At 37.9% G+C, this 23,559-nt stretch overlaps 1 protein-coding gene across 2 annotated transcripts in view; it reads right to left on the reverse strand.

Moving 5' to 3' along the window:
* LOC124722501 (phospholipase A-2-activating protein) overlaps positions 1-23,559 on the reverse strand; it is a 139,445-nt gene that overhangs the window by 23,170 nt on the left and 92,716 nt on the right. For both annotated transcript variants that reach the window (XM_047247655.1, XM_047247656.1), the window contains 3 exons: positions 23,185-23,362; positions 16,639-16,870; positions 8,620-8,733 (listed from right to left, as the gene is read on the reverse strand). In XM_047247655.1, the coding sequence (XP_047103611.1) occupies positions 8,620-8,733; positions 16,639-16,870; positions 23,185-23,362 (524 nt within the window). The remainder of the gene's footprint in view (positions 1-8,619; positions 8,734-16,638; positions 16,871-23,184; positions 23,363-23,559) is intronic.

The following is a 23,559-nucleotide window of genomic DNA, read 5'->3' on the forward strand; positions in this document are numbered from 1 at the left end:
GCACACATTTACACAAGCAAACATACCTCACAAACACACGACTGCTACATCCGACCACTCTGGCCAGACTGCAACAGAAACATGTTGAATGAGAGCAATAATCCAGAGTACAGCAGGGAAGGGAGAGGGATAGCAGGGTATGGGAGGGGAAGAGGAACTGATGCTGCAGGGACTAGAGGTGGCAAGACGAGGCGTGGACAAGAGAAGAGAAGAGAAGAGAAGAGAAGAGAAGAGAAGAGAAGAGAAGAGAAGAGAAGAGAAGAGAAGAGAAGACCAGTGGACGCACGAGCAGAGAGCAGTGCACAATGAGGGTGAGGGGAGCTAAATTGAGAGGTAACAAGACAGAGGGAGCGGAAACAGCTGGGTGGAGGGCAAGAGGACAGGTTACTATAGGTTGAGGCTGAGATGATTTTGGGAGTGCAGAATATGTTGCAAGGATAACCCACATTTGCACTGTTCAAGAAAACTGGAGGTGGAGAGGCATATCCAGATGGCCTGGGTTGTGAGGCAGTGACTGAAATCAAGAATGTTCTATACTGCTGCATGTTGTGCCATAGGGTGGTCCACTTTGCTCTTGGCCACAGTTTGGCAGTCGATGTTAATCCTCATGGACAGCTGCTTGGCAGTCATGCCAATATAAAAAGCTGAATAATGATTGCAGCAGAGCTGGTATATGACATGCTTGCTTTTGCAGATAGCCTGGCCTCTAATGGAGTAGTATAAGCCTGTGATAGAACTGGAGCAGGAAGTGCTGGGTGGGTGGACTGGGCACCCGGATCTTCCACAGGGATATGATCCCTGTGGCTAGGGGTTGGGATTGGGGAGTGGCAGAGTGGCCAGAGGCAGCAGTCATGTTTGTGAGGCATGCTTGCTTGTGTGAATGTTTCTCTTTTCTGAAAATGACTTTGGCCGAAAGCTTACCTGTAATAGTCTTTTCATCATGCCTGTCTGCCACCAAATTTGTCATCTTTATGGTTAGCAGCAATCTATCCTTTTCATAATGCTGTATGGAAGTTTGTTTAAAATGTTGTAGGCTTTGCAGTTTGCACTGGGAACAATTCATACAAGGTCACATATCACAAGCTTAGGTACTAAGAACATCTTTGAAGAGAATTTCGTAATCTAAAAAGAAATGACCTCTGAAGAATCGGTGGGATTATAAGATTCAAACTGTAGCAAAAAGCCATAACAGAAACAACTAAAAGTAGTAGTTGGGATCACTATAAAGAACCATTTAAAAAATAGATGTCCTTATGACACCAAGTGAGAACATCTACCAATTTGTTGTGCAAAATTAAAACAGGAGTTTCTACCAGGGAATAAAATTCTATAATACACTGCCCAAGGATACAAAAAAGATTACTAAAGTACATCTATTTAAAAAGGCAGCTAAAATATACCTTATAAGTAATACATACTAAACAATTAAAGAGTATTTAGAGGAATAAGAGTAGGGGTTAATAACGACAGGGGCAGCTACTTGTAAAACACCTGTCACATTACAATACATTACCAGCGCAAGGAAACAAACTGATCTTCTCCTACTCCAGGAACACATTGAGGAACAGAAAGTCAAAGACCTCATATTCCAGGGATGAAGATAATACTAGAAAGACCTTGAAAATGATATGGAAGTACAATCTTTGTTTAAAAAAAACATTAAAGTAATGTCAGTAGTTCCAACATGTGAAAATGATAGTGAGCTGCTATCTGTCAAGGTCAACTCCTGCATGGTAACTTCCTTCTACAAACAGTAACCTGTAGACTTTGTCTCTGAGAGCCAAAAAATTTCCCGTCTCAGATCTCAAAATTTGTTATTGGAAATTTTAAACGCCACAGCACAGGTACTCTAAAACAGCTATAAATGGTGAGAGAATGGAACAATGGGCAGAAGGGGTGAGTTTAAAATTAATATACAATGAGAAACAGCTCGCATCCCTCAACAGGGGAAGATGGCACAGAGGATACAACCCAGACAGTATCTTTTTAGGGACAGAATCAGAGGTCAGACATAACAAATTGTGGGAAACATAACACCACAGATGGAAAAAGAGACCAATACTTACACAGTCAGTGGGGCTGTCAGCCCAGAAACAGTCCCATTTTAAAGGCACTTTAATTTGAAAAGGCAGACAAAGAGATAATGCAGCTGGTACCACACACCACTTCTTATGACAATTTTGTTCTGCTGGTAAAAAAAAAAAAAAAAAAAAAAAAAAAAAAAAAAAAAAAAAAAAAAAAAAAAAAATTATCCAGAAAGTACATACTGAGGGGCTGTACAAATGAATACATTGAGGGCCTGGAAAGGGGGACCTAAAGAACTTCTAGAGCAATACCAATCAATGTATCATAACAATCCTTTACCAGAAAATAGTACTCCAGCAGGCGATGAGGTCCAACAACCAGTATCGACAGCAAAAATGGAAAGATGGTACAAACTGGTAACAAATCTTGATACGAAGCAAAACAGCCAGTGAGCATGGAAGTAAGTGAAAAGCTTCTGCAATAATCTTACAATTCCAGCACCTAGTCTAACTGGAGTACATCTACTACATCTACATCTATACTCCGCAAGCCACCTGACGGTGTGTGGCGGAGGGTACCTTGAGTACCTCTATCGGTTCTCCCTTCTATTACAGTCTCGTATTGTTCGTGGAAAGAAGGATTGCCGGTACGCCTCTGTGTGATCTCTAATCTCTCTGATTTCACCCTCATGGTCTCTCCGCGAGTAACCTACTTCCTTTGTTTTCGGATTGCATTTCCTTAGGATTTTTCCAATGAATCTCAGTCTGGCATCTGCTTTACCGACAATCAACTTTATATGATCATTCCATTTTAAATCACTCCTAATGCGTACTCCCAGATAATTTATGGAATTAACTGCTCCTAGTTGCTGACCTGCTATATTGTAGCTAAATGATAAGAGATCTTTCTTTCTATGTATTCGCAGCAAATTACACTTGTCTACATTGAGATTCAATTGCCATCCCTGCACCATGCATCAATTCGCTGCAGATCCTCCTGCATTTCAGTACAATTTTCCATTGTTGCAACCTCTCGATATACCACAGCATCATCCGCAAAAAGCCTCAGTGAACTTCCGATGTCATCCACAAGGTCATTTATGTATATTGTGAATAGCAATGGTCCTATGACACTCCCCTGACAGGATAGGTCACGGCCTTCTACTAAATGGGAAGACACTATCTAAAGTGGAAAGAGTGAAAACCCAACTTTATCTGAGTAATTAAGTGGACCCCCTCGCCATGCCATTCAGTACTGATGAATTAAGAACAACCACCCAGCAAATAAAGGAACACAAAGCTGTTGACTTTGACGATATCTGCACTGAACAAATTAAGCATTTTGAGTCTGCAGCCCAATTTGGCTAGAACAGTTTTACCACTACCATGCACATTCCAAAGCTCTGAAGGAAATACAAGGTGGTAGCCCTACTAAAACCATGGAAAGAACCTACACATCCACAAAACTTCAAGTCTGCGTCACTTCCGTGACATTTCTACAAGGTACTTGAAAAAATGATTATTGATGGAATTTTTGGCACAATAAAGACCAAAATCATACCAGAACAAACTTGACTTTTATGCCTGATTAATTATGTTGTGGCCAAATACTCAATTTCACCCAACACACAGAGAATAGCTTCGAACGATTGCAGAAAAATGGAGTCGTCTTTATGGGTCTCTCGGCTGCCTATAACGCTGTCAGTCATCGCCAGCAGCATGTTACATTTTACAACATGACTAAGTACTTACGAATGATGAAATTAAGGGAATGTCTCCTTCAAAATAGATGATGTTATGTTACTCTACAGGAGAGGAATAGCCACTTGAGATAGCTAAAGAATGGCCTACCCCAAGGCAGTTTCCTGTTACCAATTATATGTAACATCTGTACGAATGACCACCCAATAAAGGCTGAGGCGAAACAGTTTATATATGATGTTGATGCTGCCATGGCCACACAAGGAAAATCGTCTGAGGAACTGGAAGGCAAAACTGATGCAGACACACTCAAGACTTAGCTGTCTACTGCAGAGCAAATTCCCTCAAGCCAAATCCCTGTTGTAAAACTCAAGTGTGTGTATTCCAACTTAGAAATAAAGAAACCAACACAGACAAATGAAAGAGATGTGGCAGTGTCAAGGGTTGAACCATGATGACACTCTGAAATATTTTGGTGTGCGAGTTAACAGGACTCTGAAATTTCAGAAGCACTGTCAAAACATTAAAGGATGAGTATGGGTGAGGAATAATATCATCCAAAGACTCACCAGCACAAAATGCGGAGCTCAACCTCAAATTCTGGAGGCCATCAGCTCTCTCACTTCGCTTCTCTGGGACAAGTCTGCACACATCAAATATGCCAACATGTAATTAATCCTACAGTAAGCACAGTGTCTGGCTATCTAACACCAAAGCCAATTTAATGAATTTACCCTATGATCAGCATAGCTCAACGCACAATCAGAAGGCAAGTTGCAGCTGAGTCCAAAAGGAGGAAACATGTTGACAATCACACGCAACCATTATATGGCTACCAAATACAACACACCCAAGTGAAGTACAGGCAAAGTTTTCTGCAAATGACCAATCCTTCAGATGAGTCACCTGAAATATGGCAAGAAAATTTATGGCAAAACTGTATGAATCAGACATTAATAAAGCCTAAAGAACAATTGGCTGCTGGGAATCATATCATTTCCAACCACTTGATAACTGATGTCACACGGTGTAATACCAACCTGAGAAACTGGACATACAAAGAGAGTTACTCCGGTGACTACAAAACTAGGTTAAACTCTGACAGTGGCAGACCTTATAGCAAATGAGAAAGCCATCCATGTGACCAACTGTTAGAAATATGCAGTCTAGTTGGTGACTGGGACATGTAAACTAAGTATCAGCATAACAAATTATTTAACAGAAATGAGTTAAGGTCTCTCCTGTTGACAGTCATTAGTGACACCAACTATATATGAAAATAAAATTACATCAACAATTACCACAGCATTTTTTTGGGGATGGAGAACACACAATGAAGTAAACACAGGCGAGCAGTGCAATGATGACAATATCGCACACATCGCGGAATGCGGGGAGCACGTCTCTGTAGCAGCGAAACGGTTAATGCGGCCGTGGTGGCTTTACTTCATAAACTGCGCGCTCCCCCCTAAACGTAAGTTTGCGAACTATACTATGGCGCTGCTTCTCTTGGCGCGTACAACTGGCAACGCAGCAATCTCCCGCATCTGGGCGGGCATGCGCGAACCGACAAGATAAAAGAATTGAACTATAGATGAATGGATATTAATTGCATTTTTTAAAAATAGGAACCCCCATTATTTATTACCTATTTGTGTACTACGTAAATAAATATGAATGTTTTAGTTGGACCACTTTTTTCACTTTGTGACAGATGGCGCTGTAATAGTCACAAACATATGGCTCACAATTTTCGACGAACAGTTGGCAACAGGTAGGTTTTTTAAATTAAAATACAGAATGTAGGTACGTTTGAACACTTTATTTCAGTTGTTCCAATGTGATACATGACCTTTGTGAATCTATCATTTCTGAGAACGCATGCTGTTACAGCACGATTACCTGTAAATACCACATTAATGCAATAAATGCTCAAAATGATGTCCATCAACCTCAATGCATTTGGCAATATGTGCATAGAAATATGGTACGGGTGCAATCGATGTTAATGTAACATTCTCAACACCAACATTTTTGAGATTCCCATTTCTCACGCAATTTGTCTGCTACTGATGTGCAGATTAGCTGCGACAGCAGCTAAAACACCTACTTGGGCATCATCATTTGTTGCAGGTCGTGGTTGACGTTTCACATGTGGCTGAACACTTCCTGTTTCCTTAAATAACATATTTATCCGGCAAATGGTCCGGACACTTGGATGATGTCGTCCAGGATACTGAGCAGCATACATAGCGCACGCCCGTTGGGCATTTTGATCACAATAGCCATACATCAACACAATATCGAACTTTTCCGCAATTGGTAAACTGTCCATTTTAACACGGGTAATGTATCACAAAGCAAATACCGTCCACACTGGTGGAATGTTGTGTGATACCATGTACTTACACGTTTGTGACTATTACAGCGCCATTTATCACAAAGCGAAAGAAACATTCATATTTCTTTACGTACTACACGAATATGCAATAAAAAATGGGGGTTCCTATTTTAAAAAACGCAGTTGATATCTGTTTGACCTATGGCAGCGCCATCTAGCAGGCCAACCATAGTGCCACCTGGTTTCCCCCTTCAAGCGAGTTCGTTCTTTGTAGTTTTTTCGTTTGATCCTTATTTCATGAGATATTTGGCCCGCCCTGTATATTTGTAGCAGCTATCTAAGCTTGCATCTGTTTAATGACTGAAGTTGTATTGACAAATTATGAGCCTCAGTGTAAAAGTATTTTGATTCATTTTTGTACAGGCTGCTGCTGTTTTATTCCAGTGTTCTTTTGTAAAGCTTTTGTTTTCCTGTAGATAAGAATATTTTTACTGCTTGAAAATGGCTTTAGGGCTGGAATTTAAGTAGAGTTAGAGTAACATCAATGGAGAAAATATTAGGAAAATTTAACGAGACTGTGAAATCAAATTACGAACAATACTTAGGGTATTCATCTATTTATGCGTAATCCATTACATTTGACTGTACTGAAGGTGAACTGCCATGCTGCATCAGTGTCAATCTTCTGAAAGGTTTCTCTGCTGTTAACTACAATTTTCTGGCTTTGTGACTTCCCTAGATAACTCACCATTCCTAAATAGCCTCATGGCGCATCCAATGTTATCCAGCAGAGTATTCATATACAAGTTGTAAACATGTACATTCATATGACAGTTCCTTGGGGTACCACCTGAAGTTACTGTCACATCTGATGATACCTCCCTGTTAAGAACAACAAGCTGAGATACATGTGTTAGAAAACCTTCAATATGACCACATACCTGGCATAACATTCCATAAGCTCAATTCTTTTACTACGTGTGTGTCTGTAACTGCAACTGATTGCCTTCCAGAACACTTTAACTATTATCAATCGTCCCCCGGAAGTCAAGGAATGTGGCATCAATCTGGTCACCACCATCTACAGTCTTCTGTGCCTCATGTACAAACAAAGTTTCACTAGGTCACTGTGTATCAATTTCTGCATCTACATATATACTCCACAAGCCACATACGATGCATAGTGGTTGGTACCCAGTGCCACCACTAGTCACTTCCTTTCCTGTTCCACTCGGAAACAGAATTAGGGGACAATGGCTGTCTATATGCCTCTGTACCAGACCTAATTTCTCGTATCTTACCTTCATCGTCCTTGTGCGAAATTTATGTTGGCGGCAGTAAAATTGTTCTGCAGTTGGTTTAAAATGCTGGTTCTCTAAATTTTCTCAGTAGTGTTCCTCGAAAAGAGTGTCACCTTTCCTTCAGGAATTCCAATTTGAGTTCCCAAAGCACCTCTGTAACACTTGCACGTTTCTTGAACCCACTAGTAACAAAATAAACAATAATCTCCACAGAGGATATTTTCGTTTTCCAAGAAGTCATCATCAGAGATCACAGATCACAGATTCTTCAAGACTGAGGTCAGTGATGTAGTTTTATAGTTGTCCAAGGCCCATTTTTGAAAATGGGAGTGACGTGGGCCTTATTCAATTGCCTGCAACACTTTGTTGCTCTAGCAAACTTATGATAAACTACTACTAAAAGCAGGGAGTGGGAGGGAGCTAGCCTCTAAAAGCACCTTTTTTTTTTTTTTAAATATAAATGAGTTATTCATTTTCTAGGATTGTCATGCTGATAACTCATTTTTATATGTGACATCTAAAATTTATTATATCCCACAGAATTGATAGTTATTCACACAGTACATGAATAAAACTCTGTACTCCAGATTCCATGAGAACAGAAGTTCAATGTTCATCTCCATTTCACAATTATAAAAATCTAAGTGAATGAAGGTATCGAATTTCCTCCAGAATGAATCTTTAACTCAGTAGTGGGGTGTGTGCTGTTACATAACTTCCTGGCAGATTTAAACTGTGCCTCGATTGGGACTACATCTCTGAACCTCACCTTTCGCAGCCAATTCTCTTACTGATAGTGACTCATGAATGACTCACAATCCACCATCATAGCTTCTCCTCTGCAATAACTCCAGAACTTCACAGTTCTGCCGCATACCTTGCAGGAATAGCATTCCCAAACAAAGGATATTATGGAAAAAATGGCTTAGTCTCAGCCTCAGTGATTGTTCCTGGAAACAATCCTTGTAAGTTGTGGCTAAGCTATTTTCACCACAATATTATTTTTTCCAAGAGATCTGTTCTTGGACGATATTCAGAACTGTGAAGTTTGGAATGCAAGTGAGAAGTACTCACAGAAATCAAGCTGTGAGGGTGGATTGTGAGTTATGCAGTCAGTCAGGGCACTGACCATGAAAAGCAAGGTTAAGGGATCAAGTCCCAGTCCAGTGCACACTATTAATATGCCAATAAGTTTCAGTGGATTTCTTAATTGCAAACGGCACATTACATGAACATTCACCAAGTCACTCACCTCTGGACAAGGTTAACACATTATCTATATCACCAGCTACATGACTCTCATCCTCACAAGTATGCTCTCTAGTACTTGGTTCACCAGCAGGGGGTGGAATATAGCGTCTATCTCCTGAAGAAAAATTGAAGAAAGAAAGAACAGATTAGTTAATAAGAACGACAATTTGTACTTAATGTTTAAACACACTGAACAAATACCTTATTGGTGCAAGCAGAATGTATAATAATAATAATAATAATAATAATAATAATAATAATAACAATAACAACAACAACAACAACAACAACGAAGATGATAACTCCACCACTGCTGGTCCCAAGCCCGGGGCCTCATCTCGCAAGTGATGAGGAAGGAGGAGGGGGAGGGGTAACACCCCATAAAAAAAAAAAAAAAAACCTGGGTCTATCTGGCTCCGGATCGTAGCAACCCTGTGAGGGCCCCTGCCTAGGGTTACAGGTGAAGCCCGGTCAACAGTCTCAAAGGCAGCAGAGGAATCCTAACTCCCAACTGCAGAGAGAGCGGAAGAACCTAATGGAGAAAACCATGAAAAATAATCATTTCAGGCTAACAATCCAATCTTACCTTGGAATTTATTTCCTACCATGTACAATGTACAATTTCAATTGCAGAATGGAAAGCCCACTAGAAGAAAGCACTACTCCAGGTGGTAACTCTTAAGAGGAATCCACCATTGCTTTATGCAATGCATTGGGACCAAGGGTTCTGGGGAGTTCCAACATCTGCATTAAGGATAAGTCTGAGCATCCTTGGTATCCTTCCAAACTCAAGTTCGAAAGGAAATTCTTTGCAAGCACCTTGAACGTAAATTCATTACTAAAAATTGATAAACAAAAGGAACTTTATATTTCTCTTAGATAAGCATAAAATACAAATTTAAGCGGTTCAATAAACAAAATTTTTGGATGAAAATGTTACAGAAACCAAAAATCATAGAATTTTTAAGGGTAATCCAGCAATAAAAATCATGAAAGGCATGCCAATACTTGGTACCACTTTCTATGTTCATAAAAATTTCGTAGACGACATTACAGAATTCAAATCCAGTTCAGAAAGACTCTCTTCTCACAGTTAAATGCAAAAATAAACATTATACCTTTGTTGATTGTCATGCTCCAATCAATAATGACAATAAGAAAAATCTGAGTAAAGTAGAAGCATTCTGGGAACTTCTAGAAGAAGACATCAAAAATTCCAAAATCAAATGATGATATACTAACGGTGGATTCCAATGCACAAATAGGGAGGGAAAAATAGTTTCGAAAAATAGTAGGATATTATCCAGCCCATAAAAGAACAAACAAAAACGGCACAAGACTAATCAGTCTTCATAGAACATTTCAGTTGAAGGTAATGTCAACCTTCTTCAAAAAATTACCAAGAAATGCAAAAAATGGATCTCTCCAAATCCAATACTAGGGGAGTTTCAGTTAGATCACGTGGCTATTTCTAAATGCGATTTTAAAGAAGTCATGAATGTAAAAGTGGCAAGAAACTGGGAATTTGATTCTGATCAATACCTGACTAAAATTAAACTGAAACTTCTCCCCAATAAAAACCAGAAGAGACAGCACAAATTAATTAAATATAACACAGACAGGCTCAACATCACCAAAGAAATAATAAAAAATTTCAGGAAGAAATTCAAGTAACTAAATCAGGGAAATGGGAATAAATATTGAAAGAAATCAACAGGGCAGTGAAAAATGTATTTGGAACAACAAAAATGAAGAAGAAAGTCTGGTGGAATGAAATCAGTGAAGAAGCAGTTACAGAAATAACAAAACAGTGGAAGAAATGGAAATGTTCTGGCAAGCCTAAACACCTTGATGAATTTAGAATGCAAAGGAAAGAAATAGCAAGAATAATAAAGAGTGCTAAAAGATCTTTTGAGAAATCACAACTTTTTGACATACAAATTACAACTAACCTTCAGCTCATGTTTGAAGATATATGGGAAGCTGAAAAACTACCAGAAGACTGTAAAGTGGCTCTCATTATTCATCTCTTGCACAAGAAAGGTGATAAGCAAAATGTAAGTAACTAAAAAGGTATATCTTTGTTGCCAGTGGGTTATAAAATATTTTCAATAATGCTGCTAAACAACAAGGTAGAAGCAACACTTGATAGCCATTTGGCAGAAAATCAGAGTGGATTTAGAAAGGGCAGATCTTGCTCAGAACAGATTTTCAACCTGAAGTCCATAATTTGTCACAGACTCACAAACTCCAAAGATATAGTTGTAACATTTATAGATTTTAAAAAGGCATTTGACTCTGTTGATAGGGAAACACACTACATAAAGTGATCACAGAATTTGGCATCAAATCTAAATTAGCAAACCTTATTCGTGAAATGCTCACAGACACCATCAAAAGTAAAGTTTTGGGGCGAAATACCGAAGGCATTCAACACAAAAACAGGTGTAATGCAAGGTGATGGCCGGTCTCCACTCCTGTAACTGTGTACTAGAGAAAATAGTAAGAGAATGGAAACAAAAACTAAAAGAACAGAAGCTATCATGAATCAGACAGAGAACTAAAAACAAAGGTATTGAAATTCACTGTTTAGCATTTAAGGATGATTTTGTCATTATTTCTGAAAACCTAACAAATGCTGGAATACAAATCAATCTCTTAGAAGAAATAGCCAACAAAGCAGGTTTAAGAATATCTGTAGAAAAAAAAAAAAATTATTACAAATAAAAAAAATGCTCCGGAACCCCTAGCAACAGATATTGGCCAGATAAAAAGGGTAAATAAATTTAAATATTTGGGAGAAATTATCCAATAAAATGGCTTAGAAAAATTCACTGTAGAAGAAAGATTACATAAAATGGAGAGCACTTACGGAATAACTAGGAATGTCTACAACAAAAGGTGTCTGTCTAAAAATTTGAAGATTCAGCAATACAACACAGTAGTAAAACCAGAATGTCTTTATGCAAGTGAATGTTTAGTACTGAACTACAAATTACACAAACTTGAAGCACTAGAAAGAAAAACCATTCGAAAAATACTTGGGCCACCAAAAAATAATGAGGTATGGAAACTAAGAAGCAATGAAGAAGTTTATCCCAACACAGAAAACATAAATGAAACACTATGAAATAGGCGACTGCTATTTTTTGGACTGTTATACAGAATGAACAGCAACAGATTAACCAAACATTTGTAAATATATTTGGGACAAGAAGTCGACAATAGCCTGGATTCAAGAAGTTAGGAAAGATTTGGAAAGAAACAACCTAAGTGAAAAAGATGCAAAAGAAAGAGATTTTCAAGAAGGAAGTGTTTCAAATGGAAGGAGTCCACGAGGGAGAAGAAGACAGGGTCAAAATGGTCCGAAGAGAGAAAAAGGATACATAGTGAAAAGATGAAAGAGTACTGGAGGAAAAAGTTAGAACAACAAAGAAGGAAGCATTGAAATTGGTGTGTAGTCCTTAGATGACAGAAAGAAAGAAAGAAAGAAAGAAAGAAAGAAGAATGAAAATAATGATGTCATCAGTACGCTTATTAGAATATTCTAATATAAATGTGGTTAACGTTTTCGATTGTCTAAAACCGTAAAGTCTTTGTTATAACCCAGCTTACTCCCAACTCTTTCTCCCATAGTGTGTCCACCATCACCAATGTGTCATTCTCTTAAAATTTACTGTTGAAATACAAATGCACCAACACACAAGTTTAAAGCATTAACCCAGTATCTTGCAACTAGCTAATCTCTCACCTGAAGATGTATGAACCTGTGACCCTTAGTAAATGATAAATTTTTCTGACAAATTCCACATCTGCCTCACTGTCATTTAAAATACAATGAATTTCAGTTGCCAAACCTGTTGCTGCCATATCGTCACAATTTAAGAGATTCACCACACAAAGGTGGGTTCTCTCACTGTAGGGCGAACACAGAAGTGAAAGGAGAATGCTCTGTCTGGTAGTGCATAAACATTATTTCCTCACACCTCACCTAAGTGGTTGAAAGGAGGCATAACACAACCAGACTGTTGGCTTGACCAGTCACAGCTTCTTGTTCCACTTTTTTTGCCCTTCTTCCCATCGTGAACATATTGTACATTTTGCCATAGGGTAGATCATGCAGACATCCTTGGCTCTCTCATCTACTGTCTCATTTTCCCGAATTCCCACATCACCCAAAACCCATCAGAATTACAACTCCTTTCCTGATACTACAGGTGAAGAGGAGAGTTCTGGATGGTATATATCTGTCTGATGGGCACAACTACTGAACAGATTGAAAGGGAAAACCTCTGTCTTGATCACAAATTTAAGGAATATGACAGAGCAGCCATTGGATATCCCCTACCCTCCACCCTTGTTGGAGTTCCCCTGCTTCCACCCATTCACATACTCTCCAATGTAGCTGCAGCACTGTTGTAACATGTAGGTTTAAAAAGCAGTCTAGAATAGAACTCTTCCTTTGGTTCAATACAGTATAACCCGACTTTTACATTCTTGGAATTAATATTTTTCCCACCATTTTTATAGTTCCTGTCAAATTTTCTACGTGCACAATGTTAATTTGCACCTGATTTTGCATCAACAAATTTATATTTTTCCCACGATTTACACATTATGAAAAAATATTTGTGGAGAAAAAATAATGTTGGCATAATGTTGGCCATCCAGCAGAGTTTACAAACATTACGTGATTAAGTTTCTTGACACCAGGCCACTCTACTCAGATGATTAGAACTGGTAAACGTGAAATAGTTGGAAGAATTCGTGCTGTATCTCCCACCACTGCCAAGCTCTACTTGGTGTGGTGCCCGATGGGAGTAATTAGGTTCATTTGAATAAAGATATCATGATCAATCACAACCATTTCCAAACTGTCTCTACAGCATAAACGTAGTTTCGTGATTGTTGTGATCACTGAGACACCTTTGTTGAACCATATTTAGCACGTTTCGGCGTTTGGGCACTTGCAGCACTAGTTGAAACTGTCATTCACTTTGCGTTGCTCAAATGTTTTTAGTTTAAATGTAGCACTGATTACACATTTTTCTCATGCTGAGCAAAACGTGTTTCGAGAAATTATTCTCATTGTCAAGTGCAGTGTTAACATATGTGGTTTTTTTTTTTGTGATGTTACACAAACAATCAATGCAAGTGATAGTTTGCATGCGCGTGAGAGAGAGAGAGAGAGAGAGAGAGAGAGAGAGAGAGAGAGAGAGAGAGAGAGAGAGAGAGAGACAGACAGACCGTACTTGGTTAATGTGCCCCTAACCAACAGATTTCTAGCTTCTCCTCCACACTTAAAAAATTAAAGGGCATTTTGAGCAAACAATCTACTTCAGTCCTTTTAAAATCACAGCAAGGAATTACTAACGTTGCAACAACACAGCTCTAGAATACGGAACACAACTGAGAGGTGGCTCTGTTTGTTGTTTGTGCAATTTCCCACTGACAAAAGGCAGTACATGCATAAGAAGAGAGAGGGGGAAGAGGTGTGCAGTAAGTAAGGAACATGACAGTAAGTATTGGTAGGTGCTTAAAGTGATGCAAGTGAAACTTTGTCCAAATAGCACATAAAGAAATATTAATACTGAAAATGCATCACTTGGACTGTGTGTCAACACTGTACTTGGTTCAACAATGGAGTTTTTGCTGTTACCTCACTACAGTATTGTAGGATCTCAAAGGTTGACCACTGGGTATTGAAGTAAATAATATACTGCTTAACAGTAGGCTCCCCCTTCTTTTTTTTTAACCTACTTTAGCCAATTAAGGGCTGAAATAATACTGTGTAAATTAGATTGCTTCAAAATATTTGATAGAATAATAAGTGAAATGGGAAGTAGATCTCACACGTAGAGCACCATTTAATCTAACTTTAACTTCCTGGCAGGAATACATACCTTATTTTGAAAAATATGCAGCAGACTTTGGTGCAAATTTAACAGAAATATTGATACAACAGTGCTAGTTAACAAAACAGCTGCTTTCAAATTCCAGTAAAAGAAGCATTGAAGAACACTGACACAGATTCCCATTTGGATATTTTGAATCTCCCCCTTGATGCATAGGTTACAAGATGCCTATCCAAACATCAAGATACCTCCAACGATATTTATGACAAATTCCACACAGTTTCAGTAAATTAAGAATGATAACAAACTACTTTAAAGTGGACCACAGGTGAAGCTGACTGCCAAATTCAGCTATCTTGTCAATAGAATATGACATAGCTGTTAAATTTGACTTCAATGACATTATCAATAAGTTTGCTACACTCAAAGCAAGGAAGTGGAAAGTAAACTTGTAATAAGAACATAATTCTAGGAAAGGAATGTGTTCTCAACACTTAATTATAGGGCTTTTTCTTTTATTTCCTATTAATGATTCATATGAACTGTTAATAATTTAACAGGAGCAAATAAAATCTGCTCTTTCCTATACATCCTGATCAAATCAGTGTTGGCACTGTGAAAGGATGCACTGAGGGGAGATGGGTGTGAGGGGGTAGCATCCACATCCAGCTCAGCTACTCACAGCTCAGAGCAACATTATGTCTCTGGTAACACAGCAGTGGAAACTGGGCCTGATTACCACTGGTCTCTGACACTTGTACTACACAAACATCATTTCATACTCTTGGCTGTTTGATGCAATTTTTAAAAAATACAGAGAGTAAAATTGTATCACCAAGTTCCTGGTGGGGCCATGCCCCTCTGTCCCTTAAGAACAAGCTGCCCCTGAGAAGGATCTCTCAATCCCCAATATCTACCACAATGGCACTTTAAGATGTTTAGGAGCTTTAGAGCTTTTTCTTTGAGATGCTTCAGATGTGGCAACCAGGCCAGTTTCTCAACAAATACTACACCCAGGAACTTACTGATCCCTTAAAACTAAAAGTGGTGTCCTCCAGTTACAGTTTAGCTTAATTCAAATCTTACACACACACACACACACACACACACACACACACACACACACACACACACAGAGAGAGAGAGAGAGAGAGAGAGAGAGAGAGAGAGAGAGAGAGAGAGAGACTTATCTGGGGAGAAATTCAACCTCTTTCATTTTTTGCCCATAACTCTAGTTTCCTAATTATAATTGCTGTTGTCAAGCAGCTGTCTCAAGATTGGAAGAAGAACTAAAGCTTGAAAAACCATCCACAAAAAGAGAGCATCAGACAGAATTTCTAATTGTGGCCACAATGCACTGAGAAAGCATTGCAGACTCTGAACTGAAAATACCATACTGAAGGGCAAGATAGCACTAGAATGGGAAGAAGCCCCATCTGTACAGTTGTAGGATGATATTTTATCTCCATGCAGTGTCATGCCTTTTCAGTCTCAAAAAATATTCCTATCAAGTGCAGCCTACGAGGGGGGGGGGGGGGGGGGGGAGGGGGGGTGTATCTTATCACCGCCTTGAGGAGTATCAGTGTAGAGTGGTACCTATGGATGCCACACCAAAGACGACAGAAGATTTCTCTGGTTTCTCGAAACCATATTAAGTGGTTGTAAATCAGGGTATACAATACTATTTGTAATTATTATGCTTCATAAGCTTACATTGGAAATTTAGAAAAGTTACATATTTTTGACTGGTTCTAATATAAGATTCAGTTAATTTCTAAAAAGATACCACCAGCTAGGATTGGTTGGTTGGTTTTTGGGGGAGGAGACCAGACAGCGAGGTCATCAGTCTCATTGGATTAGGGGCAGATGGGGAAGGAAGTCGGCCATGCCCTTTGAAAGGAACCATCCCGGCATTTGCCTGGAGCGATTTAGGGAAATCACGGAAAACCTAAATCAGGATGGCCGGACGCGGGATTGAACCGTCGTCCTCCCGAATGCGAGTCCAGTGTGCTAACCACTGCGCCACCTAGCTCGGTGTCCAGCTAGGATTGCTGTTTTTACTGACAAGATGTAAATGAAGGTAAACAGCCACATCTTTTTTTACAGAAGCCACTGAGTAGGTGCATTAGCACAAATGAAGATGTGAATTCAGAAAGAATAGTTACCTGTAAAAGGATCTGATGCTGCTGCTGCTGCTGCCGCCATTCTAGTCGTCGCATTCCTATCCTGAGTATTTCTTATAATAAAATTTGCCACTTGGTCAAGGTATCCTTGGCTCAAGTTATGTTCATGAATAAATTTCTGGGCAATCACCCATGGGTCTTCACCAAGGTTATATGGTAATTTCAGTGGTGGCTTTCCATCTTCCACATCAATGTTGAAAACATAATCATACTCCTGTAACACAAAAAACAGCACCAATATAAAATTACTATAATATATTTAATGCATGGGTACCAGTCTTCTGTAGTAGGCATCAGATGCCAAAAACTAAAATGAAAATGTCAGCAAGTTGTGAAACAAAATAATACCTGTGTTTACTGCATAAAGTTTGTCAATTCCAAACAGCTTTGTTGATGTACCATTTTATCTAATGAAATAACAAGTAAATGATGAAAGTGAATCTGAACACACTTTAAGAGACAATGTGAAGTGTTAATTTGATTATTGGATTCATTTTATTTTAATACTCCAGTTTAGCACATTTGTTTGAAGTTTAGAATTCAGTAGTCTCAGAAAGTTATTTTTGGACATAATACGTTTCACATGACAAAATGGGTATTAATCATAAGACACCAAATTCTTAAAACACCCTAATAGTGCCATTTAAATACCAGACCTTTTTTCTCTAAGAAACAGGAAGAAAATTCAAGACTTATATCAGAGAAGTAGCTACACTAACAGCAGGTAATTGCAAGTGGATGATTTGCCAAATGTACACTGTTAATGTGGACTTAAAATATCCTCAGGTGATAAAATGTTACTTGTAGTATCACTCTATACAGAACTGGATTCTTTAACAAAAATACATTATACTTATCAAGATGCTTCCTGTTATATGACTGAGTTAGTGCTAAAATACTTTTGTAGAAATTTTGAAACATGCAACTACATATAGAATAAGAAATATATCCCCCCATACAATAAATGTATTTAGTCACTTTTCGGGGGGGGGGGGGGGGGGGGGGGGGCGGCTTGAACATGCTTGATCCTTGATGATCTTGTGCGACTTTGGAGTACAACTTCGTAACAACACACATAATATGCTCTACTATTTGAGGCTTGGCGGGACTGTGGCACCCTAATTCTTGTTTGGTATACTGTTAATGTATCACAGAGCAGGAGACATTATCTACGAATCTGAAACTGATTGAACTGCTGTGCACACACTCTACATGCAATTTGTTTGCATACATTTATAAGGTGGTCATTCTATAATTCTTGCCAAGTGTTATCAGTGGTAATCTGGTTTTCATATTTTTTACTCAGTTTTGCAGCAAATCTGTATATGCTAACAAATGTTTAGTAGCAGAAAATGTTACATGTTCTTGCAATTTTTAATAAATAAAATTCTTTACTTCTAAGTCCCTTCAAGCCTACAGCTTTGAGTATTAGAATTATAGAATACGGTGAGAAAGTTGAAAACTGGGGCAATTTTGGAGGCTTTTTGGAGGATTTCTTGTCCCACATTGATACATCACTTGAGTAAAGTTGTGATTCTGAGATATAATAGATCCTTGACCAATCCAAACTCAACAACGTACAGGCCAAACAAACGAAGTGACACTACAGCATCAATCAGTCAACAATAGAATAATTCTATTTATTCTTAACAAGGTGAAGAAACTCAGTTTCTAGAAAGCAGTGTTTTCAAAACTGAAAAGCTAAATCGAACGTCAGAAAGCAACTATATACGAGTACTAGAGTAAGAAAACAGAGAAAAAAAAGTTGGTAGTTGAGAAGATCACATAAACTTCACAAACTCTGACTCTGAAGGTAGTGCCAAAAATGAATCATAAAAAAGTGATGTATTGATCACTTTATACACAGTGCAAAGAGGGGAAAAAGGTACTATCCATAATTAAAGTAGTGTTTTATGGATTTCTTGGGCTTCACTTCCTGTTCACTGGTGTTTTGACAGTGGTCTGGATGTTCCACTTGTGACTCATGCAATGACACGGGAGAGGAACAAACGTATTTTGTCCATCATTCATCCGAATGACAATATTAGTATGTCTATTAACAACACATACAAATTGTATTAATACACTAATGGACAATTTGTTCTCCTCTGTGGAACTTAATATCTTTAAGTTCATGGTTTTTATCATAGATTTGAGTCTGTGCATCCACACTGACTTTACCTTCATAAACTGAAGCATGAGAAAGGGCTAATGAGGCATGAATTTGAACCAGGCCTCCCTGTTGTCCTTTCTCTTTCCGTAATAATAATTTTACTTGTCTTTTTCTTATGCATTGTTGTCAATTTTTAACTACCATATGGTTCTGTGTTTTATTTCACTTTTTAAGTGTCTTATCTACTGTTATCTCATAACTTGACTGTCCCTGCTCACCTACTTGCCCTCCCTGTAACTTGCCACTCCCCTTTTTAAGTACCACCTCCTGGCACATCTCATCCATCATCCTGTGTTCTCCCTCAACACCTGACATTAAGTTCATGTTAAATATATCTATTTCTTACATTGTAAATGAGTTTATATAAAGTTTTTACAGTGTTTCTATGATGTTTGTTAGCAAGTTGGTTTTAACATCATTTAATTTATGTAATGTGTAATTTTTTAATAGCAGAAGAGTTCACATAACTTTTTTATTTTTTGTTTTTATAAAGTATGTGGTGGATGAGGTGATTTGCAGAATTTATTTATTATGCTGCTGCTGCTGCTGCTGCTGATGATAATGATGATGATGATGCCTGTTGCTACATTATTTTCTGTTTGATTAATTCTACTGTATCTTGTTTTATACTATGTAGATACCACTGGATAATAGCTAGAGCTACGTGAAATTCGTTTATGCTATAAATGTGCGATAAAATGCAAAATCAACGCAAATTCATTAAAATTTGCATATTTTAGCAAAAACTCTCACAATCTGATACGCTTCAAAATCGGTTGTGTTTACATTAGGTTTGTTTGAGATAGCCTACTTCAGTCCACTCCAGTAAGATCTGACCGTTGCTTCTGCGCATGCGTGAGTTGGATTCTACTCCAACGCTTTGGCACCAATGTTTGTTGGCCGCAGTGTTTGGATCCAGCTGTATGGTGTAAATACGTGTATGTAACATTTTGCGAGTGTTGCGAAGTGATAATAGTGTGTTAAAAATGGGTAGGCATAAAGTCAGTTTGCAGGAGCGATGCAATGGCTATGCCAAAGAAGGTTTTCATGTTCACAATAAAAACACTTTTATGTGTTTATTTTGTAATGAGAAGCTCAACTGGGAGAAGGACAATTTAGAAAAACACATTAATAGTGCTAGTCACAGGGCAAAAAAAGCGTCTGCAGTGGTTGCAGGAACTTCATCAAAAAGGCAGGCTGCTATTGCGAGATGTTAGACAGAGCCACAAAAGTGAAAACTGGCAATGAATGTATGCACCACAATACAGTTAAAATGTGTTTAAAGGCCAACATACCATTGACAAAATTAGATAAGGTTGAAGTTAGGTCCTTTTTTAACAAATGTGTACCCGGCGCTGGTTGTATACCAAGTTCAGATAGACTTCGACGAGAATATGTTAGTAAGTGCAGATGAAAGAAGAAATCAGAGATTCTGTGAGGGATGTACCTATTGTGATTATCGCTGACGAAACGAGTGACAAAAATGGAAGGCGCGTATTTGCGGTTTTATTTCGGACAATGACCTCAACTTCCGAACAGAAACTGTATCTGGCTTCATGCAACTTTTTAGATGTTGCTAACAGAAGTACTTGTGCCCAGGCCATAGTGGATACCCTAAAAGACTACAGCATTAAATATGAAAATGTTGTGGGTTTAGTATCAGACTCTGCTGCATACATGGGATGTTGTTTGAGACACTTCAAGTACTGATTGGAGACCATTTAATACATTTCAAGTGCTGGGCCCACAAAATGAACTTAGTCAGTGATGTCTTTATGAAAGAACTAAAGGAGCTAAATTTTATTGTGAGTAAAGTGAAAATGGTGTTCCTGCACTCTCACAAAATGAAAAGCGCCTACCTTCAGTTTCTCCAATAAAAATATCCTCACCTGCCAAAAAACCTTTTTCCCGACCTGATAATCACTAGGTGGAATTCTTGGTTCCATGCAGTGAAGTACTTGGACACATATTTAACAGATATCATCGAATTTTTCAGATCACTGCAAAACAAAAATGCTGCCATTGAGCTCATTCTGGATCACTTAAAAAATGAAGCTGCCTCAGATATAGTCGTCCTGTAATGCAAATTTGTAAGTGACATATGTGCTAGCATTGTTAGTTTCATCACAACACTAGAGGGAACGACTTACCCATTTGCACAATTGTTATGGGAGGAACTTGAGAGTATTAAATCAATACTGAAAAGAAATTCTGAAGGTTGTTTTCAACAGGCACTATTAATTATATAAACACATTCCAAAGAGAGGCACAGAAAGCATCTGCAAAAAAGTTGTCTTAAATCTGCTGCTATGAAAAGTTTACTAAAGCTATGTAAACACACAGCACCAGACCCAACTAATATTTTTTACGAAAACATTGGTAAGCTCTTCAACCCTGCAGTTTGTGGTCCGAAGTTAAATTTGGACAATTCTGCTGCTGTTAATATAACAAAAACAATTCCACAATTTGAAAGCATTCCAACTGACGGTTTTATTGAGGCATATTCATGATTCCATCAACACCTTATTGACTGTTTGAGGCATGATGAGAAGCCTGATATATTGCAGCTTCTACTAATTGAAAAGCTTTAATATGATGAATTTGGAAATACCGCTTTATCTGCAATAGTGTGGATGCGGAGAGGTACTTCTCAACATACAATTTAATTGTAAGTAAGGAGGTCAATGAAGCCAGACACTATTGCAACAACTTCAATGATTGCATTCAATAGATAAACCTATTTATATTGGTGTATAGTGAGTGAGTGGTAATTTGAATGAGAAATAAAATTATGATGATGTGTTCCATAAATAATCAATTTCCTATTTTCTTCTACTTTTTGTTATTATAAGAAAACTGGGAATAGTGGAAAAGAAAAATCAAACTTTAAGGTACGAATTTTGTCGTTTAACTGCATAAAGAAACAAAAAAAGTAAATGCTAAATTCAGATATAAAAAGCTAAATTGAAATTTCAAAATGCTTAATTTTCAAAATTTATTTGCTAATCTCACGTAGCTCTAATAATAGCCTTGGGGGCCGAAACCTGTTGTGGTTTTTAAAACAAAAAGAAAAGTAATGGGTGCTACCATTTTGTTAAAAAAAAAGCCATTTTATTCAAAATCAAGACTACAATTGTGATGTACCAGCATTTTTATTTCTTTTTTTGGAGGTTGCCATAGAAGCTTCTACACTCTAATGAGGTAAAAAACTAAGAATTAATGATAAATGGATGAAAGAAATAAAATGTTGTAACAGCCATTTTTTCTGGTGGACAAGTAGAAATTTGAATCTTAAGTAAGCCATTAATAAGCTATTAAACAGGACAGTGAGAGCTGTGCCATAGCCACTATGTTTACATTGTGTGTGAACCACAAATGGACAATATGACATAGAGACAAATCATTCAGTTTGCTATAGTCTAAAGAATACGAACTGTACATAAAGCTACCAAGTAGATCACATGGTACATACTAAACACATAAAGCAAATAAGGTAACAAACCAAACCTAAAATAAAGGTGCAGGCTTCCAATTTAGAGGTTAGGACAATTTGAAGCCCTATTGTAACACTCAAAAAGTAAAAATTTAGGTCTTTAACCCTCAGTAAGAAGGGTGTACGAAATTTAAACATTCGATCTCAATGACACGTTTTCAAAATATACAATATAAATGTTATTTAAAAGAAAAATGTTAGTGGAGCATGAAACATGATCAATTTTCAAAGGACCAAACCACCAAAAACATCGCTCTATTAGTAACCACAGTGAAAGGAATTTTCAAAGTAGTAAAAACTCATGTTCCTTGCATTAAAAAAATACATCTTTACATCTGCTCATGACACAAAGAATTTCCAGGCTCTTTTTTTAAGTGTAACACAGAAGCCAAATGAAAGCATAAAGTGACACTTCAAACACAATCATATTAACAAAAAAGTAAAACATACGATCAAATATCTTTTCTGTTACTCTAATCTTCTCTCCATCCTTTGAAGAAACAACAATATCGCGTCAACAAGTACTGCAGGATACATGATGAAATAGATTTTTGTGAGTGTATGAGACATGGGAATTCTTCCGTATAGTCCAGTCTGTATTTCTGAACCACACAATCAAATTCTCCCCCCCCACCCCCCCCCCCCCCACCCCCAATGCCATGCACATTATCAATATGAGATAGCACAGAAAACAGTCTGGAGTTAACTCAACCAGCAAACATGCAGGTGCTCTTCAAATATTATTTTGGGCTCATGAATTAGGAAAAGAAATTCTACCATCTCATATCAAGTGCTACACATTAGAAAATTAATTTCTTTTCTATGACACACATTTACTGAAAAAGTGAATGGAGAAGAATACCTGTCCACAATAAAGTTCTTTTCCAGCTCCATTTCCTGACCCAACAACTTCTCCCATCTTCTCCCATTCCTCATCTTCTAAGGACCACTTATAACACATCACAGCATCTCCTTCTCTAACGAGCCTTGTCTGTCCATCTTGTTGACCTGGTCTAGCCAATATTCCTGGACCAGGAAGCCTGAAATCAATAGATGTTGAAAAATAGCCTGTTGCATAGTACAACTAAACAGTAAATAAAATGAAAATGTTAGGCAGATACTTATAGCAACACAAAATACAGCATCTGCTGCACACTTAACTCGTAAAAATGTCCATACTATATTTTATGTCCAGATACAAACATGAAACTATTATTACTCTCACAAAACTAGCAGT

The sequence above is a fragment of the Schistocerca piceifrons genome, chromosome X (assembly GCF_021461385.2).
Source record: "Schistocerca piceifrons isolate TAMUIC-IGC-003096 chromosome X, iqSchPice1.1, whole genome shotgun sequence".
Taxonomy (NCBI): Eukaryota; Metazoa; Arthropoda; class Insecta; order Orthoptera; family Acrididae; genus Schistocerca; species Schistocerca piceifrons.